General features: G+C 41.6%; 1 protein-coding gene across 4 annotated transcripts in view; it reads left to right on the top strand.

Moving 5' to 3' along the window:
* Nucleotides 1-12,562, top strand: part of PLA2G6 (phospholipase A2 group VI) — a 168,279-nt gene that overhangs the window by 110,480 nt on the left and 45,237 nt on the right. For all 4 annotated transcript variants that reach the window (XM_075833685.1, XM_075833682.1, XM_075833681.1 and 1 more), the window contains 2 exons: nucleotides 453-543; nucleotides 1,215-1,378. In XM_075833685.1, the coding sequence (XP_075689800.1) occupies nucleotides 453-543; nucleotides 1,215-1,378 (255 nt within the window). The remainder of the gene's footprint in view (nucleotides 1-452; nucleotides 544-1,214; nucleotides 1,379-12,562) is intronic.

Raw genomic sequence — 12,562 nt, 5'->3', positions numbered from 1 at the left:
ATCAAAAGCAAAGACAACAAAACCAACCCAGATTTAAATACTCCACCCTTCAATCTGATAGGAAGAAAGACAGAGAAGTGGAATAAGCTCGACAACTAAAACCATGACCGCCCAGAAGCTAGACTAGTAGTCATGGTAATTTTAAAGGGACGGACGTTTCCTAACATTATCCATGTGGATCTCATTAAAGCTCATGTGTAATGTCCCCTACTGTCAGGATCCCGCTACTAGAAAAAATCTTTCTGAAGCAGTCATAGAATAGATTCATCGCCAGAAATGGGCTTCAGTTATGTTTTTCTGTTGGCTTTTTGTCATTTTTCAATCTTTTCTTTATTCACTTGGTGAAAGTCTTCTTTGCTCACTGGCTTATTTTCTTTGCTTTCTGTGGGATTTTCTTCCAATGTTTGGATTTTCTATTGCAGCACTAAAATTAACTTGTAGTTGTTACCTAGGTTTCCAGGACTTGATATATGTTTCCACCGCTTTAAGCAGTATACTGGGGTCACAAGACTGTGTGGACTTTACAGGAGACGGCCTTAGGAGGTGAGTGACACTTCAGATGACACACAGCACACTATTCCGTTAATTGTATGAGCGCCACTTACCTCTGTTACCCGACTGTAATAAGGCATCTTTTGGATTCATATGGAGTCCGTCAGGAAAAAACCTCTGTGTTCCCCCGTATAATGTCTGAGGCATACGGAGATGGCGTATTTAGACTTCTATGGGACTCTACTCCATGTTCATGAGCCGTAACAGTCATATCCAGAACAACCCACAACTATGATGGGTTCCTTTGTGGTTCTTGCAACTTTGCTATAATGGCTGCATTTAGCAAAATTTTAGGTTTCGGCCAATCTCTTTCCATACCCATATCGGTCAGTGACAGCCAGGTGTTACTTGTCCAAATATCTGTGTCTGTGATAATGAAAACATTAGATATACATACATAGAGAACTTGGTACATAATATAATATCCACAGGACTATGACCAGATGTCTGGGTTTATCATAAATGTGCTACCTAAGTGACAATGAACTAATATTTGGGAGGCCACATTTTTTAGTTTTCATATACTTTGTTCTCAGAGGGCATTCTTAGTTTCTGGGGGACTTCGAATCACCCAGAGGACATCGCAAGCCTTCTAAGAAAATTCTATGTACTGAAAAGAGTTACAAAAAAGACAAAAGGTTAAAATACATTTGTACCTGCAGGCGGGATCGTCTTCTGTGCTTGGATGGTGGTGGAATTCGTGGACTGGTTCTTATTCAGCTGCTTATTGCCATAGAGAAAATAGCAGGCCATCCCATAAGAGAGCTCTTTGATTGGTTTTCTGGCACCAGCACCGGTGGTATCTTAGCATTAGCCATTGTACATGGTAAGTTGAACCTGCACAGTCTTTATCCTTTAGAAAGTAAAGTATTAGGAAGTTGTTGTGACTTTATCCATTATACTCGGCTGTACTTATTTATACCATTTTTATTTTCTTTGAAAAGCTTAATTTTAAAAGAATTTTCCCATCATAGTAAGTTACATAGTTTATTACATAGTTTGTATGGTTGAAAAAAGACACATGTTCAACCAAGGGATGGGAAAGGGGAAGTAAAAAATTTCTACACATAGGAGCTAATATTTTTTTATTCTAGGAAATTATCTAAGCCTTTTTTAAAGCCATCTACTGTCCCTACTGTGACCAGCTCCTGCTGTAGGCTATTCCATAGATTCACAGTTCTCACAGTAAAGAAGGCTTGTCACCTCTGCAGGTTGAACCTTTTTTTTTTCCAGACAGAGGGAGTGCCCCCTTGTTTTTTGAGGGGGTTTTACATGGAACACCATATTTTTTGTATGTACCATTCATATATTTATATAAGTTAATCATGTCCCCCCTTAGTCGTCTTTTTTCAAGGCTAAATAGGTTTAGTTCTTTTAATCTTTCCTCATAACTTAGGTTCCACATGCCCCTTATTAGCTTCGTTGCTCTTCTTTGTATTTTTTCTAACTCCAGGGCATCCTTTCTATGAACTGGAGCCCAGAACTGAACTGCATATTCCAGATGAGGCCTCACTAATGCTTTGTAAAGTGGTAATATTACATCCCTGTCCCGTGAGTCCATGCCTCTTTTAATACACGACAATATCTTGCTGGCCCTTGAAGCAGCTGATTGACATTGCATGCTGTTATTTAGTTTATGATTTACAAGTACACCCAGATCCTTCCCAACAAGTGACTCCCCCAGTGTAGCTCCCCCTAGGACATATGATGCATGCATCATATGTCGTTTCCGAGATCCCGGCCACCCTCACTGCAAAATAAAGAGGTAGAACAGCGCCGGCGCAGCCACCGCTAGAGGAAAGCAGTGGTGGCCGGATCCCTAGGCAACGAGCAATAAACAAAGAGGGGCTGTCAGTAAGATGGAGCCAGGATATCTGGCAAAGTACAGCATTTACAAAAAAGAAGGTATTTACAAAAATGCCTAATTTTATGTTGTTAATCTTTATAGGTATATTTGTCAAGATGGGAACACCCCTTTAACTCATACTATTTTTTAATGCACTCTGACAGTTGGAATAGTGTAGTCTGCGGGACAGAGGCCAAAAATACACTCTTTTGACCTCTGTCTGACAATGAAGCCCTATGGATAAGTTTAGCTTGTACGATGGGAGCTTTCCTGACATATGCACTAAACATAGGCCAAAAATGTAATGGTAACAGAGCCTGCACAATAATCCAGAATATTTGCTAATCCTGTACAGGGCCTAATAAAAACTGCTTTATGTATACAAAACATTGGTAAACTGTCACAAATATATACTGTGAAGTCTGGATTATTGTGACTTAGTCTGTCCACTCTAGTATCATGGCTTCCGTTTATAAATAAAGCCATCACGCTGTATCCAGATGCGTTGTACAGTGGATCCACATGGTGACCGACGGACCTCATTGACTTATAATAGGGTCTCCCTGGGTTATGACTTTTGTTTTCCGTCATTCTTGGGTTAAAGTAACTATAACGCTGACTGAACCTATGAGTGAGGCTCTTAGTACATGTGTGAACAGAGCCTTAGAAGCTGCGATTTCCAGTTTGTGCTGTGTTGATCTGGAGGTGTAAGGGTATGTTCACACAGAGTTTTTTTGCAGATTTTGATCTGCCTGCACGTCGTTTGCCTCGTTTTTCGCCCGCGGCCATTGAGCGCCGCGGGCAAAAACGCAGCGAAATACGCTTTCTCTGCCACCCATTGATGTCAATGGGTGGTCAGAGACGTAAGCGCCCGAAAATAGGGCGTCACTTATTTTTCCCGTGAGAGGGTTTTTCCGCTCGCGGGAAAAAAACTCCTCCGCCTCCCATTGAAATCAATGGGGAGGCATTTTCGACCGTTTTTAAAGTGGAGGTGAAATTTTCAAATTTCATTTTTCTTGGAGAAATTCAATTTTAATCCATTTTTTTTTTTTGTAACACAAGGTTTTTACCAGGGAAATACTACTAAATATGTATTGGCCAGATTCTGACGTTTTCAGAAATGTCCCACATGTAGCTCCAGCGTGCTAGTGGACTAAAACACAGGCCTCAGAAGCAAAGAAGCACCTAGTGCATTTTGGCACCCCTTTTTTTATTAGAATATATTTTAGGCACCAGGCCAGGTTAGAAGAGGTCTTGTGGTGCCAAAACAGTAGAAATCTTCCAAAAGTGACTACGTTTTTGAAACTGCACCCCTCAAGGAATTCATTTATGGGTGTTGTGACCATTTAGACCCCACAGTTTTTTTCACAGAACTTAATTGAATTGGGCTGTGAATTACATTTTTATTTTTTTTTTCCAATATGTAGTTGTGGCTAAAAATTTCTTATTTTCACAAGGCATAAAACACCCATTTTGTTGCCAAATTTGTTCCGAGTGCGGCAATACCCCATTTGTGGAGATAAACAGCCATTTGAGCCCATGGGAAGGCTCAGAAGGGAAGGAGCGCTATGTGTTCTTTGGAGTCCAGATTTTGCTGGATTGGTTTTCGGGTGCCATGTCGCATTTGCAGAGCCCCAGAGGTATCAAAGCAATGGAAATCCACCAGAAGTGACCCGATTTTGGAAACAAGAAAAGGTACAATGCACACCAGAAGTCGTTATCCAAAGATAGATTTTTAATATTCGTAATTATGCCAGTATAAGTGCGACGTTTCGGTCATGTCTCTGACCTTCATCAGGCTTTAATAAAATAAATAAATCAATAAATCAAAATATATTAGACTGGAAACATAACGTTATGTCTATAAGCATATACGAGATAGAAAGGATATCACTAATAGGTGGTATATACAGATCATGTAGTCACTACATGGATGATATCAGAAAATTATTTACAATAATCGGTAATATATAACCGATCTAGAAACATACAAATAAAAAATGGAGATTATTCCTACTGTAAATAGGTATTGTCTGATGTTATTTGTCAAGGCAAATTGTTACATATTAGAATAAGATGACCAAAAAGGGTGCCCTCATGTGGTGATAACGATCATTGCATCTAAGCTCACTATGTATGAGTGATAATAAACCTGTCCTGTCCCCTGTCATATATATATATATATATATATATATATATATATATATATATATATATGAGTAGTAGCTGTATATCTGTATATTAAATATACCTAATTTCATATAATGCAATATAATACAGTGTAGATGAGGTATAACCGGTATAACAGGATAATATGGTGATATGCAAATAACAGAACAAACAACACTTCTAAATGCTTCTAAAAGAATGAAGTACCTGTAATATCCTGGGTCCTGCGTAATGGCGCTTAGTGTATGGCAGCTTGCCGCATGTGGAGGCGCTGTCAGTATGGCAGAATCCTCCCACTTATATACACCGCAATGAGCGGTGTAATAGGTCACATCGGATGCACTGACGTAAGTATCAACGTCAGTGCGTAGTAGGGGTGCCGGAAGTTGCTCCGTGTGTATGCAGAGAGTGTGACCGGGAGGGAGGCCGGAAGTTGCGGTGAACCAGAAGTGGTCACCGCTTTGGAGCTGAATGTTGTGTATGTGCAGAGTCTAGGCACATGGCTAATTAGGCTCTGTTTGTATGCAGAGAGAGAGGGGGAGGCTGGAAGTCGTGGTGAGCTGAAGTGGTCACCGAGCTGAATGCTGTGTATGTGCAGAGTCTAGCACATGGCTAATTAGCATAGGGGTTGTGTATAATCGATCGTGGTCACAGGGCTGGATGGATGTCAGTGTACCTAATAATAAATAATGTATAACAAGGCTAGATGTGACATCTAACGTCCCTAATAGAAAAAGCAATGTAGGATAATTTTATATAGAAAATATATAGAGATAGAATATGTATATAGTATTGAATAAAATATGTATATAAGCCTGAAACAAGGGAGAAAGACAGATAAAAAGAGCCTATTATTAACCTCTATATGTTGAAGGATACATTTTAGAAGTGGCACGCCTCCTGAGGATTACTAAGGGAAACGCGCGTCGAGGCGCAGCACACGCTTAAAACTAATATCATCTAAGGATAAGTAAGTTATTTCATATGGATATTGTTATACTTATATAAAAAACATTTAAACAGCAGACTATGTACAATGTATGAGGACATACTATTGTAATAGTGATATATTCATCCCTGAGTGTTCCTTTCTTTATATATGCAGGGACTCTGCTTTTTCATAAGTAAAACACATGGTTGGTTGTTCAGCGTTGAGTAACTCCTTAAACTTTCTAGCATTCTGACATAGACCTATGCTATCACTATAAAGCCTGTCACATGCTATATAGATATTATCATACATGATTTTCTTAGTCCAGTACAATATAAAAAGCGTTGCCAATTCTTGATATTATTGTTCTTTGATATATTCTGTAGTAAATGTTTATTTTCATGATATGTAAACATTTAATTTTTAACATGAGAATTTAACCCCTTCCCGACATTTGCCGTACATGTACGTCATGGAAAGTACTGACTTCCCGCATCTTGCCGTACATGTACGCCAAATGTTTGGGACCGGCTCAGAAGCTGAGCCGGTGCCATCATCACCGGATCTCAGCTGTATCTTACAGCTGACATCCGGCTGTAACGGCGGGGACCGAAATTAGCTTCGATCCCCGCCATTAACCCCTTAAGTGCAGCGCTCAAACGCGATCGCTGCACTTAAGGTGTTTGCAGCTCATCGGAACCCCAGTAATGAAATTGCCGGGGTTCCGGTGGCTGCAATGGCAACCAGAGGCCTAATACTGGCCTCCCGGTCTGCCTAGCACCGAAGCCGGTCAAGATCCGCCCAGCGGCGGAGCCTGATCGGCTTCCGTAGCTGCCGGCAAGATGGCGCCGGGTCAGGAGCTGATCCGGCGTCATCAGCGGTGGAAGTCAGCTGTACTGTACCGCTGACATCCACCTGTAACGGCAGGAACCGGAGCTAGCTCCGATCCCTGCCATTAACCCCTTCGATGCAGCAATCGAAAGCGATTGCTGCATCGTAGCGGTTACTAGCAGATCGCCAGCCCTGACAGGCATTCAGGACTGGCGACTGCTGTTATGGCAACAGGAGACACAATGGTCTCCTGCTCTGCCATTACGGAAGCCGATTTAGGCCCCGCCGGGAGGCGAAGCCTAATCGGCTTGCTGTCAGTGAATGACTGACAGATCTAATACATTGCACTACATAGGTAGTGCAATGTATTAGAAAAAAAAAAATCTGACCGTTGGACCTTCAAGTCCCCTAGTGGGACTTGAGAAAAAGTGTAAAAAAAGTATAAAAAAGTGTAAAAAAAAGTGCACAAAATAAAAGTTTGAAAACAGTAAAAGTTTCAAGTATCAAATAAAACACAATCCCCCTTTTACTCTTATCAAGTCCTTTATTATTGAAAAATAATAATAAACCATATGTATTTGGTATCGCCACGACCGTAACGACCGGAGGTATCAAAATATTATATTATTTATTGCACGCGGTGAACAGCGTAAAAAAAAACGTAAAAAACGTTACCAGAGTTTCTGTTTTTTGGTCACTTTGCCCTACAAATATTAGAATAAAAAGTGATCAAAAAGTCGCACGTATCCAAAAATGGTACCTATAAAAACTATAGCTCGTCCCGCAAAAAACAAGCTCTCATACACCTCCGTCGACAAAAAATTAAAAAGTTATGGTTCTCACAACTTGGCGACAGAAAAAATACATTCTTTTTACAAAAGTAATTTTATTGTGCAAAAAGTTGTAAAACATGAAAAAGTGGTATAAATTAGGTATCGCCGGAATCGTACTGACCCGCAGAATAAAGTTAACATGTAATTTATAACGCAAGGTGAACGCTGTATAAAAAAATAATGAAAAAAGCTGTGCCAGAATTGCGTTTTTTTGTTTACCTGGCATCCCAAAAAATAGGATAAAAGGTGATCAAAAAGTCGCATGTACCCCAAAATGGTACCAATAATAACTACAGCTCGTCCCGCAACAAACCAGCCCTCATACCGCTACGTCTATGAAAAATAAAATTAGTTATGGCTCCAATGAGTCAGGAAATAAAAAAATATGCAGTTGTGCCCGAGGGGAACATTTCTTCTGTTTGAAGAGGCGATTTTTCAAGGACCTAAAATTAGGGAACCAGGAAGGGGAGGGCCCAAACATATCCGCTGGAAGCGACGGTGCCCGTATTATACCAGGACAACACTTTCCCAGCAAAATTCCACAAACTACAAAGGTGCGGAGTGTGGACCAAAAGGGGGATAAGAAATGACACCATTTATCAGTGCGACACCGGCCTGTGCGGAAAGGATTGCTTCACAGCGTAACACACATCTATGGATTATTTTATTGTTTTTTTTTACCCCGTTATTATACCACCTGACTATGCCCCTTATATACTCCGCCCGGCTTACATATGCCCTACATTATAAACGGAAACACCAGTAAGACTCCAAACAAAACTACCGTATTTTCCGGACTATAAGGCGCACATAAAATGCTGAGAATTTCTCAGAAATAGAAAGTGCGCCTTATAATCCGGTGCGCCTTATATATGAACCCGACAGTAAAGAGAGGGGTTCATACAGGATCCTTTACCTCTATCGTGGGCGGCAGGGGTCGGCGGCGGCATACCACAGCACACACCATGCTCCTCCCCCCCGTGCGCCTAGGAATGAACCGAAAAAGTACGGTAAGGGTATGTGCACACACACTAATTACGTCCGTAATTGACGGACGTATTTCGGCCGCAAGTCCCGGACCGAACAGTGCAAGGAGCCGGGCTCCTAGCATCATACTTATGTACGATGCTAGAAGTCCCTGCCTCGCTGCAGGACAACTGTCCCGTACTGTAAACATGATTATACTACGGGACAGTTGTCCTGCAGCAAGGCAGGGACTCCTAGCGTCGTACATAAGTATGATGCTAGGAGCCCGGCTCCTTGCACTGTGTTCGGTCCGGGACTTGCGGCCGAAATACGTCCGTCAATTACGGACGTAATTAGTGTGTGTGCACATACCCTAAACGTTTTGATTTGCAATTACAGCTGAACCAGTTGCAAGTTATTGTTAAAAAGTGTAATAAATTTTGACTTGCAGTCTGAGCAATGGTTTATTTAACGGTAATGTGCTGCGCCTTATAATCCAGTGCGCCTTATATATGAAACATGATTGCTTATAAGGCGCTCATAGAAAGTGCGCCTTATAATCCGGTGCGCCTTATAGTCCGGAAAATACGGTACTACCAAGCAAAATCCACGCTCCAAAAGCCAAATGGCATTTCCTCCCATCTGAACCCTACAGCGTGCCCAAACAGCAGTTTCCTTCCACATATATGGCACCGTCATACCCGGGAGAACCCTTTTAGCAATTTTTGGGGTGTGTGTCTCCAGTGGCATAAGCTGGGCACGACATATTTGCCACTGAATGGCATATCTAGGGAAAAATATAAATTTTTAATTTGCACCATCCACAGCGCATTCATTTATGGAAAAGATCTGTGGGGTGAAAATGCTCACTACACCCCTTAATAAATGCCTTGAGGGGTGCAGTTTCCATAGTGGGGTCACTTCCCAGGGGTTTATTTTTATTATTTCACATCTGAGCCTCTGCAGTTGTGAACCAATACTTTGTAAATCGCCAAATTAGGCCTCAATTTTACATGTTACGCTTTCACTCCTGAGCCTGGTCGACTGTCCAGGCAAGAGATTAGGGCCACATGTAGGGTGTTTCTAAAACCAGGAAACCCAGCATAATAATTAGAGAGCTGTCTCGTTATGGTGGCACAAGCTGGGCACCACATATTGTCCACATATCTGTGGAAAAAATCCCATTTTCACTCTGCAACATCGAGTTCACACTAATTTCTACAAAACACCTGCAGGGTTAACATGCTCACTACACCCGTAGGTAAATGCATTGAGGGGTGTAGTTTCCAAAATGGGGTCACTTCTGGGGGGTTTCCACTGTTTTGGGCCCACAGGCGCCCAGAAACCAATCCAGAAACATCTGCACTCCAAATGGCGGTCCTTCCCTTCTGAGCCCTGCCGTGTGCCCAAACAGCAGTTTATGACCACATATGGGGTATTGCCGTACTCGGTAGAAATTGCTTTACAAATGTTGGGTTCTTTTTTTCCTTTATTTGTTGCGAAAATGAAAAAATTTGCGCTAAAGCTACGTCTTATTGAAGAAAAAGGATTGTTTTTATTTTCACTGCCCAATTCTAATAAATTCTATGAAACATCTGTGGGGTCAAAATGCTCACTACGCCCCTAGATGAATTCCTCAAGAGGTGTAGTTTCCTAAATGGTGTCACTTTTTGGGCGTTTTCATTGTTTTTTCCCCTCAGGGGCTTTGCAAATGTGACATGGCCGCCGCAAACCATTCCTGCTCAATGTGATCTCGAAAAGCTAAATAGCGCTCTCTCCCTTCTAAGCCAAGCCGTGTCTCCAAACAGCCGTTTATTACCACATGTGGGGTATTGTTTTACTCGGGAGAAATAGCTTTACAAATTTTGTGGTGCTTTTTCTCCTTCAGTCCTTGTGGAAATGAGTAAAAATAAGCTAAACCTACATTTTCTTTGAAAAAAATGTTGATTTTTATTTTCAGGGCCTACTTCCAATAATTTCTGCAAAAAACCTGTGGGGTCAAAGAGCTCACTATACCCCTAGATAATTTCCTCAATGGGTGTAGTCTCCAAAATGGGGTCACTTGTGGGGGGTTTCCACTGTTTTGTCTCCTCAGGGACTTCGTAAATGTGACCTGGCCTCCGCAAACCATTCCTGCTAAACTTGAGCTCCAAAAGCCAAATAACGCTCTTTCCCTTCTCAGCCCTGCCGTGTCTCCAAACAACCGTTTATTACCACATGTGGGGCATTGTTTTACTCGGGAGAGAGTGGTTTACAAATTTTACGTTGCTTTTTCTCCTTCAGTCTTTGTGGAAATGAGAAAAAATTAGCTAAACCTACATTTTCTTTGAAAAAATTTAGATTGTCATTTCCAGGGCCTATTTCCAATAATTTATGCAAAAAACCTGTTGGGTCAAAACGCTCACTATACCCCTAGATAATTTCCTCAATGGGCGTAGTTTCCAAAATGTGGTCACTTGTGGGGGGTTTCCACTGTTTTGTCCCCTCAGGGGCTTTGTAAATGTGACATGGCCTCCACAAACCATTCCTGCTAAACTTGAGCTCCAAAAGCCAAATAGCGCTCTTTCCCTTCTCAGCCTTGCCGTGTCTCCAAACAACCGGTTATTACCACATGTGGGGTATTGTTTTACTCGGGAGAAATTGCTTTACAAATTTTACAGTGCTTTTTCTCCTTTAGTCTTTGTGAAAATGAGAAAAAAAATCGCTAAACCTACATTTTCTTTGAAGAAATGTTGATTTTAATTTTCACGGCCTACTTCTAATAATTTCTGTAAAAAAGCTGTGCGGTCAAAATGCTCACTGTACCCCTAGATAATTTCCTTGAGGTGTGTAGTTTCCCAGATGGGGTCACTTTTGGGGGATTTTCACTGTTTTGGCACCGCAAGAGCCCTTCAAACCTGACATGGTGCCTAAAATTTATTCTAACAAAAATAAGGCCCCAAAATCCACCAGGTGCTCCTTTGCTTCTGAGGCCGGTGCTTCAGTCCAGTAGCACGCTACGGCCACATGTGGGATATTTCCTAAAACTGCAGAAACCGGGCAACAAATATTGAGTTGCATTTCTCTGGTAAAACCTTCTGTGTTGTAAAAAAAATTGTACTAAAAATTTATTTCTGCAAAAAAATATGAAATTTGTAAAATTCACCTCTACATTGCTTTAATTCCTGTGACATGTGTAAAGGGTTAAGACATTTTCTAAATGCTGTTTTGAATACTTTGAGGGGTGACGTTTTTAAAATGGGGTGACTTTTTGGGGGTTTCTAATATATAAGGCCCTCAAAGCCACTTCACAACTGAACTGGCCCCTGTAAAAATGGCCTTTTGAAATTTTCTTGAAAATCTGAGAAATTGCTGCTAAAGTTCTAAGCCTTGTGAGGTCATAGAAAAATAAAAGGATGTTCAAAAAACGATGCCAATCTAAAGTAGACATATGGGTGATTTTAATTAGCAACAATTTTGGGTGGTATAATGGCCTGTCTTACAAGCAGATCCATTTAAATTGAGAAAAATGCTAATTTTTGCAATTTTTCGCTAAATTTTGGTGTTTTTCACAATTAAATACTGAACATATCGAGCAAATTTTGCCAGTAACTTAAAGTCCAATGTGTCACGAGAAAACAATCTCAGAATCGCTTGGATAGGTGAAAGCATTCCGGAGTTATTACCACATAAAGTGACACATGTCAGATTTGAAAAATGAGGCTCGGTCAGGAAGGTCAAAAGTGGCTAAAGAGGGAAGGGGTTAATAAAGTATTTATACAATTTTAAATTATATGGTCATCATTTCTGGTTTTAAGCTAGGTTTAGTTGAAGTTTGGAAATTACATCATCCGGTAGAGTAGGATTGTCATGAAGGGTCTGTGGACCTCAGCTGGCTAACAGGGCGCAGGTCAATGTCTATAGTTCGTGTAGGTACCTGTTGCAGCTCGGACATCAGCAAGGCAGGCTCGGCTGGGACTAGGCAGCAGGTAGGCGTGGTATACAGCACGACTTTGGCTTAGCACAGTACTAGACCAGTATAGTATGGAATGCAGGGAACAGGAACACACTAGGAGACCATTGCATAGACAAACTAGGGAAACAACCACAATGCTCAAGCATCAAAACAGGGGGCTGGACCCCTATTATAGTCCAGGTTACTCACGGCCTGATGTTCATCAAAGTCTGGTGCGCGCGCTGCCCCTTACAAGATCCGGCAGAGGGGAGTGGAAGTGAGTGCAGGTGTCTCCTGCGGAGGAGGCTGAGGCCAGCGCTTGCCGACTCGTGGCTGCGGCTGTCAGGGGGAGATTGGAGCTGACGGCCCGCAGCCATGGACATGACAAGTATTTCACTTTCTTCTCCAATATTCATAATTCTCACCATAGGCTGGACTATTTGCTCCTCTCTAGCAGATATTTACCCGTTCCGCTTTCCTCACACATTGGCCCCTTCACT

The sequence above is a fragment of the Rhinoderma darwinii genome, chromosome 7 (genome assembly GCF_050947455.1).
Source record: "Rhinoderma darwinii isolate aRhiDar2 chromosome 7, aRhiDar2.hap1, whole genome shotgun sequence".
NCBI lineage: Eukaryota > Metazoa > Chordata > Amphibia > Anura > Rhinodermatidae > Rhinoderma > Rhinoderma darwinii.
The sequence above is the reverse complement of the archived record's forward strand: the minus strand, read 5'-3'. Positions and strand labels throughout refer to the sequence as shown.